Raw genomic sequence first — 21,246 nt, 5'->3', positions numbered from 1 at the left:
TATTTATTTTTGAATTTCGCGCAATGCTACACGAAGGCTATCTGCGCTAGCCATCCCTAATTTAGCAGTGTAAGACTAGAGGGAAGGCAGCTAGTCATCACCACACATCTACTCTTTTACCAGCAAATAGTGGGATTAACCGTTACATTATAACGCCCACACAGCTGAAAGGGCGAGCATATTTGGTGTGAGGGGAATTCGAACCAGCGACCCCCGGTTTACGAGCCAAATGCCTTAACCACCTGGCTATGTCGGTCCCCAATCTTTCTTAGATAAAACAAATGTTTCTCATTGTGCTTTTGGTGAAACTTTGACCTTCTCGGACAAGTAGTTTTACAAGTATAGTAATTTTAAATGTGTTTTGTTTGTTTGTTAAAAGTTTATAAATTAAAAATCATATCTTTGTTTTCTTAATAAGCTATTGCATAACTAGTTAGTAACCAAATCCTTATCAAATGTACCCTAAATGATAGTAATTTATAGTTAGTTACGTGTTTCTGGCATATAAAATGGTGTAAGCTATTAAACACCAGATATTTTGTTGACAGTTTTTTTTCATACGAAACGTTTGAAGGTTATGCGCTGATAACGTATCTATTTCAAACAACTTCTGATATGAAATTAAAATATTATTTAAAAAAAAGAATGTCAGAAAAACAAAGCAACTTTCTTTGACTAAGAAAATATTTCCATTAGATTACAATTTTGGCAATGTGAAAGGGTGGAAAAGACGGAACACTTTAATCAAAGAGTGTGGAGCTTATATATACGGCGGTAGGGGTTGACACTACTATGGTTTAGGTCCCACATCACAAGGACCCGAGGAGATAGCATACTTCAAAGGACTTGCCGCTTTGGAACATGAAAGTTTCTCCAGAGAGCCGACTTTGTCGTCCTGTTTTCAAACCAACGGTTTTCAAATCGCCTTGCATGTGTTATCTTAATAGTTTCTGACAAACTAATTGCTCATGTGGTTTATTCGAAACACAAACATTATTTATATTCAAGAATTTAAAAAATATATAAGTACATTTCTCTGGTTCTATCTTTTATAAATTCACATAAATGATTGTTTTATATTAACCAATAGTTTCGTTCTTGCAAAACCTATGTCAACATTAGCACATAAAAATTGTCCTAACCACTTAATAAAGGGTAAAAAAAAATCTGTCAATATGAAGACAGTTTTTACTGATATCAAGTGGTCTTACAGTTTTATATGTATGTCGGGTGTAAAACTGTTTGCTAACCAATTAAAATAAATGGGATAATAGATTTGTTTTCCTTTTTTTTTTTCTGAAACATGCCGTCGAATAACCCACAGTTGTATAACGTACAGAGAGGATTTTTTTTTTATCGATTACTCTCTTTCCTTGAAGTTTCTCTAATTTCAGTGACAAACCAAACACCACCCACAGTTTACGATTTATTTTTTTTATAAACTTTCTAGTAATTTTCATCGATCACAAGTATTTTAATCATTCGTATTAATTACCCTTCTGATGATATATTTTAATATCTATTCATCTTTCTATCAGGTTGTTATTTTTTCTTTAACCTCTACATTAACAGAAAATTACATGTCCCATAATTTGCAATCTTTCAAAAAATCGTCTGTGAATAATTCAGTTTCCATTTGCTTGACCTCAGTGACACAGCGGAATATCTCAGGACTTAAAACAACTAAAAACAGGGTTTCGATACCCGTGGTGTGCTGAATACAGACAGCTCCCTTGTGTTGCTTTGTGTTTCACTTTAAACAAAGAAGTCCACTTGCTTAAAAAAATTCATACTCGTTGCAAATTATTACATGTGATAAAACTTTCGGCCCAGCATGGACAAATGGTTAGGGCGCTATACTCGCTATTTGAGGGTCGCGGGTTCGATTTCCCGTTACACTAAATATGCTTGCCCTTTCCGCCGTGGGGGCGTTATAATGTGACGGTCAATCCCACTATTTGTTGGTAAAAGAGTAGCCCAAGAGTTGGCGGTGGGTGGTGATGACTAGCTGCCTTCCCTCTAGTCTTGCACTGCTAAATTAGTCCCGACTAGTGCAGATAGCCCTCAAGTAGCTTCGCGCACAATTCAAAAAGAGAAAAATGAAAAAAAATGAAAGATAAATATTTACTCTTGATCTCCATGAAAATACATACATAGGTGTGTATGTAGAATACATACATAGGTGTGTATCTAGAATATATACATAGGTGTGTATATGTAATACATACATAAGTGTGTATGTAGCATATATATATGGATGTGTATATAGAGTACATACACAGGTGTGTATATAGAATGGCCAGGTAGGTTAAAGCGTTCGACTCGTAATCTGGGGGTCGCGGGTTCGGATCCCCGTCGCACCAAACATGCTCGCCCTTTCCGCCGTGTGGGCGTTATAACGTAATGGTCAATCCCACTATTTGTTGGTAAAAGAGTAGCCCAAGAGTTGGCGGTGGGTGGTGATGACTAGCTGCTTTCTCTCTAGTCTTACACTGCTAAATCAGAGATGACTAGCGCAGATAGCCCTCGAATAGCTTTGAGCGAAATTCAAAACAAACCAAACCAGATATCATGACTAATATATATATATAAGAGTGTGTGTGTGCGCGCGTGGCTTACATGGGCTTAGTATTTCGAACGAACTGTTTGATAAATATGACATAAAATAATCACGTATGAAATCTGATTTCACACTCAGTCTGAAGGACAACCAAGGGTTAAAAGTTAACCAACTATTAACTCTTCAGAAAATGTCTAAAATGCAAGTGGCAACTCAGAAGTAATAAATACATGAACTAGATAAAAAATAAATAAATAAACTAATAAATACATGAACTTATAACAAAAGTTATAATTTACTTGTTGTTAAGCGTGAAACTACACACTGAACTCTGTGTAATGTGCTCACCACAGGTAATCAAAAATGGGATTTTAACATTATAAACCCTCAGACCATCACTGATCCGCCAACTGACACAGAACAAAGGTAACAAACATTTCATTTGTGGATCCAGTGTTGTGTCTGCGTAATTTTTGCCTTTATTTAATATGACTGTATTTAACATATTTATAAACGACTATCATTATCAAAATATTCAACGTTTGAAAAACGTTATTTTACAGATACGTTGTACAGATATTAATAAAACTTTGACTACTTTATGAATTATGTGAAAAAAATCATATCCACATCGGCTTACAATAGAAAGGGGAAAATCTGATGTCGTCAAACTATAAGAATGTGCTTTTCTTTCAATGTGTGAAAATCGTTTATATGTCAAGAAAAATTGTTGTTATTAAACTATATAAATTTGAATCACCTTGTTATGCCACCATCATGGCTAGAAATATGGGTTTCTATGAACATGATGAGCCGAGCACAGCACCATCTTGTAGCTTTGCTTTAAGAACAAACACACCGTTATTACTTCAGCGCCACCTAGTATGAAATAAGTGAAGCATATTCCTATTTAATTTTTTTTTTTTTTATCGTATTGTCTCGCTTACTTACTGGCAAAATTTAATTTATTATATCACCAAACTGGCTTGTATATTTAGGTGAGATAAGTCGACATTTTTTGCTAAATATGTATAATAATGTTGGTTTGGAACAAGCTATAACTGGTTTTACATTACTATTTTATTTAATTAATATAAGTTGTACATAAGTTTGTATCGCTTCATCTCTTACAGGCTTTGATTTAACGAATCCATTCAGTAATGAATTGGGGCATTATGGAGAGTTCCATCAGGTCGGTTGTGCAACAGAACGATTTGCGGTTTGTTTTGTTTTTTTTTGGTCTCTTTCTTGTTTTGTTTTGTTCATATCGGGCAAAGCTATACCAGGGCTACCTACGCTAGCCATCTTTAATTTAGCAGTGAAAAACTAGAGAGAAAACAGCTAGTCATCACCATCCATTGCCAACTGTTGGGGTACTGTTTAACCAACTAATAGTAGGATTGACACCCATATTATAACGACCCAACGGCTGAAAAGGCAAGGATGTTTCGTGTGTTTGGGATTCGAACCTGCGACCCTCAAATTGTGAGTCCAGCGCCCTATCCACCTGGCTATGGCAGGACTTATCTTTAAACAATGCATGTAACTTCTGTAGGGGCCGGGCATGGCCAAACGTGTTAAGGCGTGCGACTCGTAATCTGAGGGTCACGGGTTTGCATCCCCGTCGCACCAAACATGCTCGCCCTTTCAGCCGTGGAGGCGTTATAATGTGATGTTCAACCCCACTATTCGTTGGTAAAAGAGTAGCCCAAGAGTTGGCGGTGGGTGGTGATGACTAGCTGCCTTCCCTCTAGTCTTACACTGCTAAATTAGGGACGGCTAGCGCAGATAGCCCTAGAGTAGGTTTTGCGCGAAATTCAAAACAAACTTCCGTAGAACTCCACTGATTTGACATTTAAAAATCACAACATTAACATTGTTCCAACTTAAAATTATATTTATTCCTTTTTTTTTTCTGCCAAAAATAACTTTTTCATTGCTTCAAAGAAACTCTGTAATAAAATGTAACCCATTAGTGAGGTGCAACAAGAAAATTAGGAATTTTATAATTTGATTGAAAATCTACAACATTACACAAATATTTAGAACCAAATGATGAATACACGCTACTGGAGCTCTAGCATAAGACCTGATTACCACCACTCTTAGGCGGGTGGAGTTTGGATGAAGACAGATTGACTTTCCCTTGTGCTTTATCTTGGACAATTTACATTTGCAAAACCTGGAGTACTCCATTAGAAAGTGTTAATTAAGCATTTAAAAAGTAAGTGCCCAGCATGACCAAGTGTGTTAAGGCGTTCGACTCGTAATCTGAGGGTCGTGGGTTCGAATCCCGGTCGCATCAAACATGCTTTACCTTTCAGCCGTGGGGGCGTTATAATGTAACGGTCAATCCCACTATTCGTTGGTAAAAAGAGTAGCCCAAGAGTTGGCGGTGGGTGGTGATGACTAGCTGCCTTCCCTCTAGTCTTACACTGCTAAATTAGGGACGGCTAGCGCAGATAGCCCTAGAGTAGCTTTGCGCTAAATTCAAAACAAACAAACAAACAAAAAAGTAACATGTCAAAGCCATTTATCTATGACATTAAGCTTGTCTGAAGTTGCACTGTCAGAGCTAATCATCGAGTTTTCATTGATCACTAGAGGTTATTCAGGGAAGTCATAGAAGGCTTAGAATGTACTAGCGTCGTATTTCTTAAACAGTGATAGTGCATAAAATAAACAACTAGTGTTTATGTAAATCATATCATTTCTGTTTATTACTAGGAGTAATAGTATATTGATTAAATGTATTAACATTAATAGAGAATTGGTTACAATATTCAATATATATATATTCCTTATTATAAGGATTATCTTGCATTTTTAGCTTAGTATACGGCTAAAGGACCGCCCTAAGTTTTCTATGTAGGCCAAACCTTATGAGGCATTATTGGAATTATGGTCAGAAGTCTCACTAACAAGAAAGGTATTCAACTAATAAATCATGCATTTTAATCATTATAAATTTTTACGTTAATAAATACTGTACGTGAGATCGGTTTATTAAGTTGGCTCTAGGAGTTAATGTATTCAAGTAACTTGCTTTAATCAAAAGTTAATCATGTTTTAACATGATAACTGAATGTCTACAATAACCAACGAAAAACATATTACAAAAAACACTGACATTTAATATTTCTTTCGATTATTGAATTATAAGAATTTAAGTTATCAATATAATTCCATAAAGTAATCATGATACAATCATGAGCTGTAATTTTATTGTCGTGAATAAGGATTATTTCTGACAAAATTATTTCATCATTAGTTGTCTTGAATATAACAGCTTCGTCATGAAATTATGTTCAAAGCGTATAGCTGTTTGTAAAGTTTCCATAAATTATTATCAAATGTGTAGTTTCCTCGAGATTTCAATTTTATTCTCAGGCCTCGTTTGTTTGTTGTTGTTGTTTTATTTTTGTTTAGAAATAAATGTGCAAAAAAACAATGGCTATCTAATTTTTACACATGAAAACTCGCATTTAGTAATTTCCACTTAATAAAATTAATTTCTTCAAGTGTTTGTAATTCTGCACTGCAGTTTACAGCAATTAATTTCTTCGCTTTAAGTTAATGCTTTATGTTTAATACAGAAAATAATTATATTTCATGATAATTAAAGTTGCAACCAAAACTAAAAGTGCATTTAAATAATAAGTAATTATCATAAATTATTTGAAAATTTTCAGAATTTAAATTTAAGTTCAATTTTAAGAAAACGTAAAATTGATTTGCATCAACATCTAATTATTTGAAAATTTTCAGAATTTAAATTTAAGTTCAATTTTAAGAAAACGTAAAATTGATTTGCATCAACATCGAGTATCGTCTTGTCGTAGGGCCCCATCTGGTGTCAACAATTGAAACCAAAACAATACACTAGCACTCCAAAATCCAACTTGGCAAGTATTTTCCATACCTTTCCAAACATGTTATTCTCATGTCCATGAACATCACAAAATTCTCTAACGCCCTTTGTGCTATCCTTATAATTTAATATGTGAGCATATAATATTATACACTTGGTGTCTGAATCGGAGGTAAAGACAAAAACAGAGCAACCTCGAAAGTCAGTCAGTAGAGAGCAAATCTTTGCCAAGCACAGTTGTTCATATTCGACCCTCAAAAATAAGAAAAAATGTGTAACAATTTTCAATATGACAATAAGGAAAAATATTCTGCACGTGTCCACCAAGTGTCATCAAAATCGGATCAGTTGCGACTGAATAATAGGGCACAAATAGTATACAATATGAGCCCCCGCATGTAAAAGATAGGAATATTTTTAATTTCGTGACCTGACCTTTACCCTTCCCCCACCAAAAACGAAATCTAGTCACTTCTAAGTTGGATCATAGTTACACCAACTTTTGCCCAAATCCATTCAGGTGTTTTTGAGAAATCTTGCAGACAAACACACACATAAGGGTGAAACATAACTAACTTGTTATTATGTACAAAAGACAATCACTGCCTAACTAAATCATCGTAAATAAAGAAAACATCTAACGAAAACTAACAAATTCCTGATGTCCATTACTTCATTAAATTATTGACAAAATAGTTAAATTGATAAGTAAAATATAAGTCCTTCAACTTACGCCCCCTAGTGGTATAGTTGAATGTCTGTGAACTTAACACCGCTAGAAAACGAATTTTGTTACCCGTGATGGGCAGAGCACAAATAGCCCATTGTGAGGCTTTGTGTTCAACGTAAAACAAACAAACTTTCAACATATGAAACTATGTATAATTTTTCCTGATCTTTGTTAAATCTATTTCTGTGTCCAGTTCAGTAGAAAATGCTTTTAAAATCTAGATATTTTTTTAAAAATCCATTAACCTTTAGTCTTTTCTTTTTTTTCCAATCGTTTGTTTTAAATTTCGCGCAAAGCTACACGAGGGCTATCTACGCTAACCGTAGTAATTTAGCAGTGTAAGTCTAGGAGGAAGGCAGCTAGTTATCATCACCCACCGCCAACTCTTGGGCTACTCTTTTACCAATAAATAGTGGGATTGACCGTAACTTATAACGCCCACACGGCTGAAAGGGCGAACATGTTTGGTGTGACGGAGATTCGAACCTACGACCCTCTGATTAGGAGTCGAGTACTTTGACCACCTGGCCATGCCGGGCTTTTTCTCTCCTTTAATAATAAAGCAAAACAATGTTTCCCCTTCAACAAAAACGTAGACTGATTAATATAAAGACGTCTTGCGCAGCCGTACAATTGGTTTCATTCGTGTGCAACAAAGAAACTGACAAGAAATGATTATGCTAATTTTTGCTGAATCATAAATATGTTGTTTGGGTAGTAACATTTTATCCTGAAAACAATGTCTTATCCATTTGGATTTCACCTCGACATGACTTTATTGGGCCATTTCATCAGGTCATATGTTGTTATTTTTTGTTGTATTAGCGCGAAGCCACAAAATCTGCAATATATTCACTTGGAGAAGCGAAACCTCGCATTTTAGTATTTTAATCTCTTAAACCTACCAATGACATCGAAACGAGGATCAGATCATATTTCTCGAGGCTGTTGTGAGTTACCCTACCACAGCAGCCAACTCTCATGATATCCCAACCACAATCCATCAGCCTGCAAGCCAACACCAGGTAAAGATTTCTGGTGTTAATCATAAAAGGTTGTGTGGTAATATTGCAAACCTAGTGAGATTTATGCATACCAAGAAACAAGATTCATTGAAAGTGAAACAATGAAAAAATCTAGTGTAATATATTTATACATAAGTCACACTAAGAAGGAAGTTGTGAGAGAGAGAATTAATAAATCGGTGGCTTTAAGTAAGGCATGGCACGTGAAATCCACGTGAGCAAACAATGACGACAACAACTTGAAACAAAGAGTAATTTATTTTACGACTAGAAGTTTCAGGAAATGCCAGAACACGTAAATGTCTTGTAAATAAAAGAAGAGAAAAGACAGTTGTGACAGTAAATTAATATTAAGTTTCAGTCAGATTGTAACTTACAAAATGTTTCCATGTGTTGAAAGGAAAAAGAAAGATGTTACAGCCTTGGTAAGTCTGGGGCTTATAACGCTAAAAATCGAGTTTCGACTCCCGTGATGAAAAGTAGCTCAGTTAGCCCATACGTACGTTTGTGCTTAACAACAAATAAGCCATTATGTATTCTAAGAACGGCTGACGTAGGTGTTAAAAGTTTAATTAAAATAGAGCACAAAACAATGTTTCGACCTTCTTAGGTCATCTTCAGGTTAACAAAAATGTTTACTTCAAGCGGGTTTCTCATCATCATGAAATGATCAACAACACCGAAGAGGTGATGAGCCATATAGCTATAGAATAGAAGTGATGAGCCATATAGCTATAGAACAGAAGTGATATTCTTCGAGTAGACCATTGGAGCTTTAAATGGTGAAACTGTTTAAAGAATCAATAAAAATTACGATCTTGGAAAAGAAAGACCCCACATTATCTAGCTGAGTGAAAGAATGAAGAACGTATATAAATTCATACAAAAAAAAATGAAAGGTTATTTGGAGTTATCTAGGAAAGGCTTAATTTTAACAGAACTATGGAAAATCGATAAAAAAAAAAGGCTTAACATTAACAGAACTAAAAAACAGCTTAATATTAGCAGAACTACTGCTGAGCTGTCCAGATTGTCGTTGTTTTGAATTACACACAAAGCTACACAATGCGCTGTGGGTGCTCTGCCCACCACGTGTATCGAAACCCGGTTTTTAGCGTTGTAAGTCCGCAAACATACCGCTGAGCCACTGGGGGGGGGGCGAGCTGTCAAGGAAAGGAAAAGCTGCAAACACCTTTCACCGAGGGTTTCTTTATAGTCTGACTGACAGTCAATAAAAAAACTATTTATTTAGGTCTAAAATACTTTCAGAAGCCAGTGTTTATGAATCAAAAACAAAATGGGTAGAAAACATCACACTAACATGTGCTTGCAAAATTCTGAATAGTATTAAGTATTTATAAAGCAAAATAAGAAAAAAATATCACAGAACACATCAATAGTTCAACTTAGAACGAATTAAAGTAGGATATAATAAGACAATCTGTCCGATCTACTAAGGGTTTGAGAATGCGCTGTGCAACTACAGAAGAAATATGAGCTTTCTAAATATTCGAATTTGTAAGCCATGGAAACTTCAAGAATAAGCCAGAAAGGAATAAGAAACTAAGGACATAAATGAAAAGCTAGCTGATAAAAAAACCTTAACTGTTAACGGTATTGATTTTGAATGTCACTGAGGATTGAGATTGTACTTAAAACACTGTTGTTTGGTACATGATGATTTACTGTTCATGTCCCTGTGTTGTGATTTTTCTTTTATATTATACTAAGATAATACTCGTCATTTCAATACATAAAGGCCCGGCATGGCCAAGCGTGTTAAGGCGTGCGACTCGTAATCTGAGGGTCGCAGGTTCGCATCCCCATCGCGCCAAACATGCTCGCCCTTTCAGCCATGGGTACGTTATAACGTAACAGCCAATCCCACTATTCATTGGTAAAAGAGTAGCCCAAGAGTTGGCGGTGGGTGGTAATGACTAGCTGCCTTTCCTCTAGTCTTACACTGCTAAATTAGGGACGGCTAGCGCAGATAGCCCTCGAGTAACTTTGGGCGAAATTTAAAAAAAAATTATCAAATTATCTTTTAACATTACACACATTTTACATACGTATTCAGCTATTAATAATTTAAAGTGTGTTTTAACCCTCTCGGGAGCTTAATTTTAAGGACTACTAAGGGTAAAAGGGTAAAACCTTAATACTTTATGAGCTGCATTTAGTTATATGTTTTACATTTTACACTGTCATTTGAAATGGTTGAAATTTATGAACTAAACAAAAGTAAGTGACTAAAAACTTATTGATATTATGTATTGTGAAATGCTCCCTAATTTCGAGCAAAGCTACACGAGAACTACTTACGTTAGCCGTTCCCAATTTAGTAGTGTAAGACTGAAAAAAAAGACAGATTAGCATCACTACTCACCGCCAACTTTTGGGCTACTCTTTTACCAACGAATAGTGGGATTGACCGTAATATTATAATGCATTCACGGTTAAAAAGGCAAACATGTTTCGGTGTGACGGACGAGGATTCAAACCCGCGACCCTCAGATTGCTAGTCAAGCACTTTAGCCACCTGGCCATGCCAGGCCCTTACACAGAGCAGACGGACGTTGTGTATGATTTGTTAACTGTCGCGCTAAAGTCGTACACGCTCATTGAAATGCTTGCAAGTTGTGGTTCCTTGGTGAGATTTCTAATTCAAGCGGGTGGATTGAATGTGCTTGATATTTTATTTCATAAACACATGCGTCAAAACTGATCCTCAAAACATAGAGAAAAAATACATTTTTATTTGTATGTGATGAGGTGTTGAACTGTATCTCAGAATAGCTGGTATGGGTATGAACACTTTTACTAATAAAATAGAGAACAACGTTTCGACCTTTCTAGGTTTGCTTATGTTTTTTGAATTTCGTGCAAAGCTACACAAGGGTTATTTGCGCTAGCCGTCCTTAATTTAGCAGTGTAAGACCAGAGGGAAGGCAGTTAGTTATCACCGCTCACAACCAACTCTTGGGCTACTCTTTTACCAACAAAGAGAGGGATTGACCGTCACGTTATAACACCTCGCGGATGAAAAGGCGAGCATGTTTCGTGCGACGGGGATTCGAACCCACGATCCTCCGATTACGAGTCGAGTGCTTTAACCACCGGACCATATCGGGCCACTTTCTTAGGTCATCTTCACGTTAACAATCTCTCTTTGTTAACCTGAAGATGACCTAGGAATATCGAAACATTGTTCTCTGCTTGTCAGTAAAAGTGTTAGTACCCATAACAGCCGTTCTGAGATACATTTTTATTTCAGGTTTCTCGAGGTGTTGAGCTCTTTATTTATTCATTTATGTTTGTTTGCATTCAATTTACTTGTTAAAATTGTTTCTAATACATTAACAATATCAACAAACAAGAAAGTTAACAAGATATTAACTAACGTCTGATCTATGTAATAAGCCTTGTGTTTTATGTCACGCTTTATTTCTCTTGAATTGTCGAAATAGGAGGAGTCATAAAACCCAAAATGTCTTTATTCAAATGGAACAGTTCGATTATTGTCTGGCCACTACAATTTTAGTTATAGTGGATGGATGCCATGAAACCTTATAAGGGTAGTGAGTGTTGATATAATAAGCCTGAAGTATGGGATCACCTAGCCTGGAGCCAAGTATATAAAATTTATCACGGAACTAAAAATATTGATTTAATTTTAAAGTTAAATCATTTCTGAATTAACCTAGTTTCTGTTATATCACCAACGTTTTTAATTTAAAAAACCTCTTTAATCAGAGAAGACTCCAGATTAAGAAATCAATAAATATATTACCAGTTTGTTATCTACGCATGCGTACCTTCAAGTGAAATTTGTATGTTTCTACACTCGTAGTTGCGAGCCCTTCTTTAGGGTCACGCGCCTCGAGACTAGTAGTGACACCCATTGTCGACTCTTGGGCTACTATAATAACAGTAGGATTTGACTTTTACTCTTTTAACGTACCAATATAAGGAGCACAAGTTTTCGACAATACACGAACCTTGGCCCCTCTGTTTCAGAGGCCAAAACGCTATCCACAATTTAAAGGAGAGCCTCATGTAATTTCGTATGACATTTTTACTCAGTATAAAATAATTTAAGGCAAAATTTGACTATTTCAGTCTAATGCAGTTGTTATGTACAGAGAAATCTAACAACCAAATATACCTTTTTGTGTTAATATACAGTAGCAAACGTTCTATGGAAGAAACAGGATGTATTTTATTTATTAATTTGTAGATGTTAAAACTAAATGTGATATGGGAGTCATAATGCACTCTTTGATTATATGTAAATATTATGGAACACACTTAGTTATCTGTTGTGTCTCCAGGTAACTACTTATCTATATAAATATAATGGTACTGTTTGTTATCTGTTGTGTGTCCAGGTAACTACTTCGCAGGGTGTGGGTGGATCTTCACGAAAATTAATATGGAGGTTCCTTGAATCCATGGCAAAATATATACAGATTTTCAGTTTTGCGTTTTTACTACTACCTTACTTTCTGTAGATGGATCTTAACCAAAACTGGTATGGAGGTTCATTGGGTTCATAGAAAGATACATATAAATTCTTAATTTTGCGGTTTTTTCTCCACTATCTTATTTTCTTTAGATGGATCTTTACCAATTAAGTGTAGCATGATGGTTTGTCAAATCCATGAGGGGATTTGCGCTTTTACATTTTGTGTTTCTTGATGGATTTCTTTATAAATGGCAGACTAATCCCTAGAATGTTACAATAGTTTTTTTTACACAGTTTGTTTGTTTGTTTTTGAATTTCGCGCAAAGCTACACGAGGGCTATCTGCGCTAACCGTTCCTAATTTGGCAGTGTAAGGCTAGAGGGAAGGCAGCTAGTCATCACCACCCACCGCCAACTATTTCACCAGCGAATAGTGGCAGTAAATGTTACATTATAACGCCCCCAAGACTGAAAGGGCGAGCATGTTTGGTGCGTCGGGGATTCGATCCAATCCACGACCCTCAGATTACGAGTCAAACGCCTTTATCCACCTGGTCGTGCCGGGCCGTTTACACACAGACTAATAGACAAGCGTCTTTGGAACAAGAAAACATCTACTCAGATATATATTATGAATATATCTGATTGGTTAATCTTTTCCTATTCCTCAATGTCAGTGACTTTAGCGAGTACAACAGCAAAAGAATATTGTAAATCACACTTTATCAACAGATGGCAGCACTTACAGAAATTGTAGCAAATTTTTTTTTACCTTTCTGTCGGTAGTTTTCTTTTTAAAATTAGTCCAACGTGCGTAATGCTGTATGTTATATAATATTTGACGAATTAGAAAGAGCTATATAATCTTTAACGGGCTGTTGTATTAAAATTTTATATATGTATTAATACATCACACAAAATTGGTTTCATTTATGGATAATTTTAAGAGTTACGATCACCCACTAAATAAAGTAAGTTTAATTTTAAAACTTATAAAGCTTTGAATTAACGTTCTCGAAAATACTTCGTTTGTCGTCTTGACACTATTAACCAGAGTGACTTAAAGTACTAGAGTTATATATACATATAAATATGTCTGTGTGTGTGTGTGTGTGTGTGTGTGTGTGTGAGAAATGTCTGTATCTCTCACGTAACTCCTGAATGGTTAATCGTATATTTATCAAAAAGCTTCTTATTAATAGTATATTACAGAAAAAATAATTAGCTGTATGCAATTTCTAATCTTTCCTCTCAGTATCAACATCGACCTGTTAATCTTAGCACGTGTTGAATGTTCATTCTGAGAAAAACATAAGAACAAAAACGTTTATTTTTTTAAAAAAGTAGTCTCCTCCGTCGGTTGATTAAAAAAAATATTTCGAAGCTAGGAACATTAAGAGTTTTGGTAAATATTTTGTTGTTGTTCAGTTTTTAGTACAAAGCCACCAAATAGGCTATATGGGCGCTGTATCAGCCAAGCCTCAAATTTACCGCTGACGCACTGGGGTATCCTTGGTGGGCCTACATCTGAATAAATTAAAAATTTTCAGCTAGACTTAATATCCGAATTCAGCGATTTTTTTTTTTTTGTACGCCAAGGCATCACTTATATTATAGTTCAACCAATTTTCGTTCTATACAAGGGATTCTTTACGTTAAAAAGCTTTGACTTGAAAATAGAACTAAAATACAATTTTAAACCTATAATTGTTTATTTTTATATAATTTTTTTCTTTTACGGAAAGTGAATGCATTTAAAATGATTTTATGTAGCTATTGCTGATTTTAATTTCAATAACCCTTAAGACATGTAGGGGATTTAACAGTATTTGTCTTGTCTTTAAATTGTTGTCCCTGGGCGACTAAGCAACGAGCCTTAAGAGTTTCAAATAAAAATTGAAGTTCAATACCTGCGGTGTGAATAACACGTCTAAGCCGTTGTGTTAGTATTTAATACAACTTTTAAAAATAAATTAATATTTCTTCGTGGTTAAGCACAAAGCTACACAACGAACTACCTGTGCTTCCTACAACTGGCATCGAAACCCGGTTTGTAAATTCGCTGTGACACTAAAGGAGGGTTAATGTGACAGAGGTTTGAATTTGCTGTTTTTAACGCAGTCCTTCCTTTTGTTTTACTTTACTTAACTCTCCAGTATTAATATTATATAATAATGATGAACCATTAAATTAACCAGATTTTATATACGTATATTTAATTATATATTGTTTGATGCCGAGCAAATTAAATGTCTTTAGCAGTATAAGACTAGAGAGAAGGCATCTAGTCATCACCACCCATCGCGAACTCTTGGGCTACTTCTTTATCAATGAATAGTGGGATTGACCATCACGTGTGAAAGGGGGAGGCATGTTTGGTGTGATAATAATTCGAAACCGCGATCCTTGGATGACGAGTCGAATGTCTTAATTTGGCATGGCCTAGAGCGTAAGGCGTGCGACTCGTAATCCGAGGGTCGCGGGTTCGCGCCCGCGTCGCGCTAAACATGCTCGCCCTCCCAGTCGTGGGGGTGTATAATGTGACGGTCAATCCCACTATTCGTTGGTAAAAGAGTAGCCCAAGAGTTGGCGGTGGGTGGTCATGACTAGCTGCTTTCTCTCTAGTCTTACACTGCTAACTTAGGGACGGCTAGCACAGATGGCCCTCGAGTAGCTTTGTGCGAAATTCCCAAACAAACAAACAAACAAAAGTTTTAACCACCTGGCTATGCGAGGCCGCCTATTTGCAAGATTTTCTCTATTCTTTCAAATAGTTCCTGGCCCAGCATGGTCAGGTGGTTAAGACACTCGATTCAAAATCACAGGATTGTGGGTTCGAATCCCCTTCACACCAAACCTGCTCGTCGTTTCAGCCGTGAGGAAGTTATAATGTACTGGTCAATCCCACTATTCGTTAGGAAAAAAGTAGCCCAAGAGTTGACGATGGGTGGTGATGACTAGCTGCCTTCCCTCTAGTCTTACACTGCTAAATTGAGGACGGCTAGCACAGATAGCCCTCGTGTAGCTTTACGCGAAATTCAAAACAAATAAACCATTTTGTTCGAAGGAGGCGTTCTCAAGTGATTAGCAAAACATCAAAAACGTTTCGGTATGCTATTCCCAAGACAACGCAACGCGAGTAGCATCTATTTAATAAAATCAACCTGAACGACGTTTCGCCGTAAGTGGCCGCTTCATAAACATACAAGAACATGCCCCAAATTTTGAACTACTGAATACAAATTAAAGAAAGTATTTTTTATATTTCGAACAATTTTTTTTATTGTCGATACACAGAGCAACACTTACTTATTTAATCATGACGTTCCATCCTATTGTGTCACACAGACATCATCAGATAAGACATGCGTAGATTAACAATAATTCAAAATATAAAATCGCAACATTTATATTCAGATCATGAGTGAACTAATAAGACTAACATGTTCTGTTGAAATTCAGGACCGAGACAATGTCTTAAAAAAGCAGTTTTTATTTAACTGTGTGTGCAAACCAACCAAACAACTAAAACGGAACGTAGGACCGCATAAAACATCTTACATAGCAAAACCAGGAAAGCGTTATCATTCTTCAAATGATATAATAGCATAAAAAAAAAAAACAGGGCATAAATCCGAGTCGGATTCACTGGTATTGTGGAATATTTTTCTATATAAATATCATAATTTCATTTCACCTTCCTATGAAACCTTTTTCCATGATTTGTGACGTTGTAATTATATTCCACGTATATATATATATATAAAATCAGAATAAGTAGTCCAAAGTAGGAGATTTTGAAAACAAACAATTAATATTCAAAACAACGGCATAAAAACAAATCTTTAAAGACAACGTCAGTCAGAGTTGCTTCCTCCTTAGCGTATAAAATTCCTGAGAAATGCGTTTCCATGAGGTACTTATTCACCTATGTTAGTCAAAATGTTTAACTGCATGAAACTCTATTACGTAGTAAGAAACTTTGTATGTTAGTCTAATTCATACAAATCAAATGCCATAAAAAGATACTATAAAACAAAAGTGAAATCAATTTCATTAACGCTTATGCACAAGGTATTTAACAAACATTGGTCATCGGATCGCCATGAAACATTACACTACTACTGCTTTTATTAATCAAATAAAATATACTCAACATTCAAAAACAGTTCATTCTAGCCCATAACTTTCTTTTCTCAATCTTACAGCAATATGATATTGTTTATTGTAGTAGAAACCCTACAATAAAAATTAGTATAAACAATGAAAGTGTATTCCACATTCTTTGGTTCTGTATTATTAGTTACTTAAAATAAGGTAAATATCGTTCTTCTGAATTTTTAAGTAATTAAAATATTGAAACCTAGAGGGTTTTGTTACCGCTCTTTAAAACAAGTTTACTAAAGTGCACGCGATTCAAACTGTACGAATAGGATGCAAGTTATGACTTACGTATGTGTTTAACTCGATATAAAGCTACATTCTTGGCAAAAAAACTTACAAAACTTATGCAAGTAACTGAATAATGAAAGTAAACTATTCTAGGTGTACAACGTATTAGGAAGATAGTAGGAAGTATAATGTTACAGTTTTAGCAACATCTGAACTTCGTTATTAAACCAAACTTAATAAACTATAGCTATATTCAATGACTGATAAAGAAAACTCTTAAAAACTCTGTAACAAAGCGGATACTCAATACATACAAAATTTTACAAAGTAGGGACAGCACATCTTTGTTATTTTGAAATCGATAGATTAAAAACAGTGTCCAGCGTACTTTAAGTATTTTCTCTTTTCTTTGGGTTGGTTCGTGAACGTTTCATGTAACGAAATAAATCTGTAATATTAGTAATTTAAACATGAACTATGGCATTGCTTTCCGTTTGAACATTATGTTTACAATACTCACTTTATGTCAGTAAACAGCTCGAGCTTTTGTTACGCGAAGCAAATTTTCCGAAATTGTTAACATGCTGCTACCTGCACATACATAAATAAACTCGGGATTTTTTTTCTTAAAACTCATTTTTTTGTCCTTCAAAAAGACATGACAAGAAAGAATCACGTTGAAGACGTTCAGTATTTTAAAAAGTTAAAACGTAAATAATTAAAAAAAACTAAAACGACAGTTTCTGACGATACGTTTTTGTGGCATGAAAAATCAACGTTCTTGAAAACATTAACTTCTAAAGTTCAATGTGGATATCTAAGTTAAAATATTAAATAAGCAACGAATAATACGTCTTGAAAAAGTTATGATATTATACATTTAAAAAAAAAAATGACTTAAGAATTTACGAGGAAACGTACAAAATCTTTACTACCATGTAATTCCGAATAGCATTAACGAAACTACTTAGCTTTTCCATTAACCCGTGAAAAAAAACAAGACGAAAATTTTAACCTCCGAAATCAGTGATCACGATGTCAAATATTGAACAACTTAACTTTCAAATGTTTAAGTACAAATAAAAATAATAGAAACACAGTATTATCACAAATTTCAACACAAAATGTCAAAACCACGAAGAATACGGGACCGTAATACATTGTTTGGACCGTATTTACGAACAGCATTCCCAATGTCATTCAGTCTATTCAACTCTGCAGCTGCACGTGCGGACGATTTCAACACTATTTCTGTCTGGCCACTCTTCTTTCACACTGGTTTCGTTCCGATATTGCTTCGCTTATAATAATTAATTCAGACCCGAATCTGTAAAAATAAAAAGAAAGCTGTAATTTTTTTTCTACTTTGTTTTGTTTTCCTTTGTGTATTACAGAAAAAAACAATAACATATATTCCACTCTTGAAATGTTTCACCATACAGACCTTGAACATGGTCGGGTTCATTACTGACGTTTTTCCCAAAACATAAATATGGCAACAGTTATGGAAACGCTTCTCGAAGCTCTAGTACAGAAACAATTATTGGGCAACAATAATATTAATCCGAAGAATCAATAAGGCTCCATTGTCACTTTCCTTTTCCCCAAAATATATGCACTCCGACTAGGATTCAGTACATTGATTGGTATAGAGGGCACTCCGATCATGTCAGCACGAAGCCCCAAAATAATATGTTAGAAATGAACATCTTGAAGGTCAGTTGGGGTAACTGATTGAATGCTCTTCAAACCCTCCACACTTACTAATTTGTTCGAGTGTTTCACAGGAGAGGGCGCCACTTGAACCATTTGGGTTGAGGTTAAATTTGAATTGATCATTTCCTCGATTTGTTCCAGACAAGCCCGAAGACAGTCCTATAGAGAGAGAGAAGAAAAATATACAGATATTGTATAATGACCAGTAAACAAGTCAAAAACATTGTTAAGGTAAAGCAGGTGAGCAAACCCCCAACCGATACATTTTTTTACTTAAGTTAGATCATCTCAGTGTTAAAGATTATATTATATTCCACATAACAAAAACCTGATGTGGTTAATATAAAAATCATCCTATTTAATGAACAATGAAAGGTAATATTACTTCCAACGAACTGTATACAACACGAGAATAATCTTATTTTATACATTGTATTAAAATGTAGTAAAACCATAAGTATTTCAAAACGAGTTCTAGCGACACATCGACGTATCTTCTTCGGAAATAAAAGGTCCTTTTTTGGGCATGTTTTCTTTCTAGTTCTACCTTAAATTATTATGAACACAGTCTTAAAATATACATTAATAAACACATTAATATAAAACAAGGTTCCTCGAAGACTTGAAAACGTTTTGCAGAAATTCTGATGCGAGTATAATTACTCTGCGAGTTAAGTATCCGGGATTTGTTTCAGAGTCGCTGAGAACTACAGTAAAAACGAAGACTGATGTTCTCCACATGACAGGATACCAAAATCATCGGATGTTAGAAACATTCTGGGTGCACGATGTTTAATGGTTTATTAAAACATAAGTTCACCATTCCAACTTTTTGGGAGGCCATCTTTTCGTATAGGTCTACTTTAAAAACTTGTCAATAACATCTGATCAGAGAAAGTTACCTGTAACCTGGCTGTTTTCAATACTTCCATGTCTAGCCTGGCTGCTTTCAATATTTCCATGTCTAACCTGGCTGCTTTCAATATTTCCATGTAGAAGTCCTTTCCATTTTATTTGTAATTGAAATCGTTACTTAAATGGTAAAGATTATCTTTTTTAAAACAAATAGGTTATAATATTTTCTTTTACCCAACTAGTATTTGAGAAACTGCTAGAAACTAATTTTCAATTTTTCGTATTTGAAATTTCATTTCTAAAATTAGTTATTATATTCAAGAAAAAAAATGATTAGTGACTAATCGCCAAAAAGTAGAAATTTCAAAATAATAATTCATGAAGAGTTATTTGACATGTAGTATTTTACACGTTCGCTTGTTTTGTTTGTTTGTTTGTTTTTGAATCTCGCACAAAGCTACTCGAGGGCTATCTGCGCTAGCCGTCACTAATTTAGCAGTGTAAGACTAGAGGGAAGGCAGATAGTCATCATCACCCACCGCCACCTATTGGGCTACTCTTTTACCGACGAATAGTGGAATTGACCGTCACATTATAACGCCCCTACGGCTTAAAGGGCGAGCATGTTTGGTGCGGCCGGTTTCGAACCCGCGACCCTCAGATTACAAGTCGAATGCCTCGACCCACCTGGCCATGCCGGGCCCTATACGTCTACAGCTACAACAAATGTTTACTCGTAACTAAATCTCCGAGAAAGAAAGGGAGGGCGAACTTACCCTCCAGTCTCCCACTTCCAAGAATTCCCCACTGTCATTATATCTGAATTGGCTAAGGAACTTTGATTATAGAAAAATGTCCATTAAAGTTACCACAAAGGACACATTTGTTGCTTAGGCTTGGTTTTCCTTTAGAACTGGCAAAACGTAGGAGGTCCACTTGACACTTAAAAAATAAACAAGACATGGATGTAGGCTACTGATAGCGACTTCAAAAAACCGTAAAACGGAATGATTGGGCTTTTAAGGATAACCGTTCTCTTCTTTTCCCAATGTTACTAATATTGTAACAATTGCCAAACTTTATTTATATCTCACGGGAGTTACGAACTATTTATAAATTAAATTAAATACCCAACGTGTAATGGTTTTAATTTGATGGGCAGTTTTTATTATTATTACCTATCTCTGACAACGCATCTTAGTAAAACCATTGCCGATAACAGTTTGGGTACTAAAAAAGTTTATTATTACGAGATGTAAAGTAAAAACTAAATTAAACAGTTTGCACTGAATAGTTTGTTGTTTTTAAGTACAAGAATGATGTCAGAATAGGTTTTGTGGTGAATGCATCCATTTATTTGTTTTATCAGGACGTCATTAAAACGATGTGAAATACTGGTGGTATACATCAGTGGTAGTAAACACGTGGAAACTTAATGACGTCCAAGGACAGCAAGATGGAATCATAGTCCAGGAAGACTCACTAAATCAGTTGGCAGCCACGGATAAGAGACAACATGGCAGGAAATTTTACAGGGAATGAAAGTGAAGAAGTCTATATTAATCTTTAAAGCTACCGAAAAGGTTCGTCTTCCTGCCAATGTCTCGAATGATGACAGTCATCCTGCAATGCC

General features: G+C 35.3%; 1 protein-coding gene across 2 annotated transcripts in view; it reads right to left on the bottom strand.

The window, feature by feature from the left end:
* Positions 1 to 16,125: 16,125 nt before the first annotated feature.
* LOC143256599 (G1/S-specific cyclin-D2-like) overlaps positions 16,126 to 21,246 on the bottom strand; it is a 29,492-nt gene continuing 24,371 nt past the window's right edge. Inside the window, exons 5-6 of one of the 2 annotated variants that reach the window (XR_013031420.1) lie at positions 18,487 to 18,917; positions 16,126 to 18,369 (exon numbers count right to left, since the gene is read on the bottom strand). Coding sequence is in view for 1 of the 2 variants with exons in the window: in XM_076514007.1 (XP_076370122.1) it covers positions 18,358 to 18,369; positions 18,807 to 18,917 (123 nt within the window). In the remaining variant the exon portion in view is untranslated. The remainder of the gene's footprint in view (positions 18,370 to 18,486; positions 18,918 to 21,246) is intronic. The other variant, XM_076514007.1, reaches the window with a different exon arrangement.

The sequence above is a fragment of the Tachypleus tridentatus genome, chromosome 7 (assembly GCF_004210375.1).
Source record: "Tachypleus tridentatus isolate NWPU-2018 chromosome 7, ASM421037v1, whole genome shotgun sequence".
Lineage (NCBI taxonomy): Eukaryota > Metazoa > Arthropoda > Merostomata > Xiphosura > Limulidae > Tachypleus > Tachypleus tridentatus.
The sequence above is the reverse complement of the archived record's forward strand: the minus strand, read 5'-3'. Positions and strand labels throughout refer to the sequence as shown.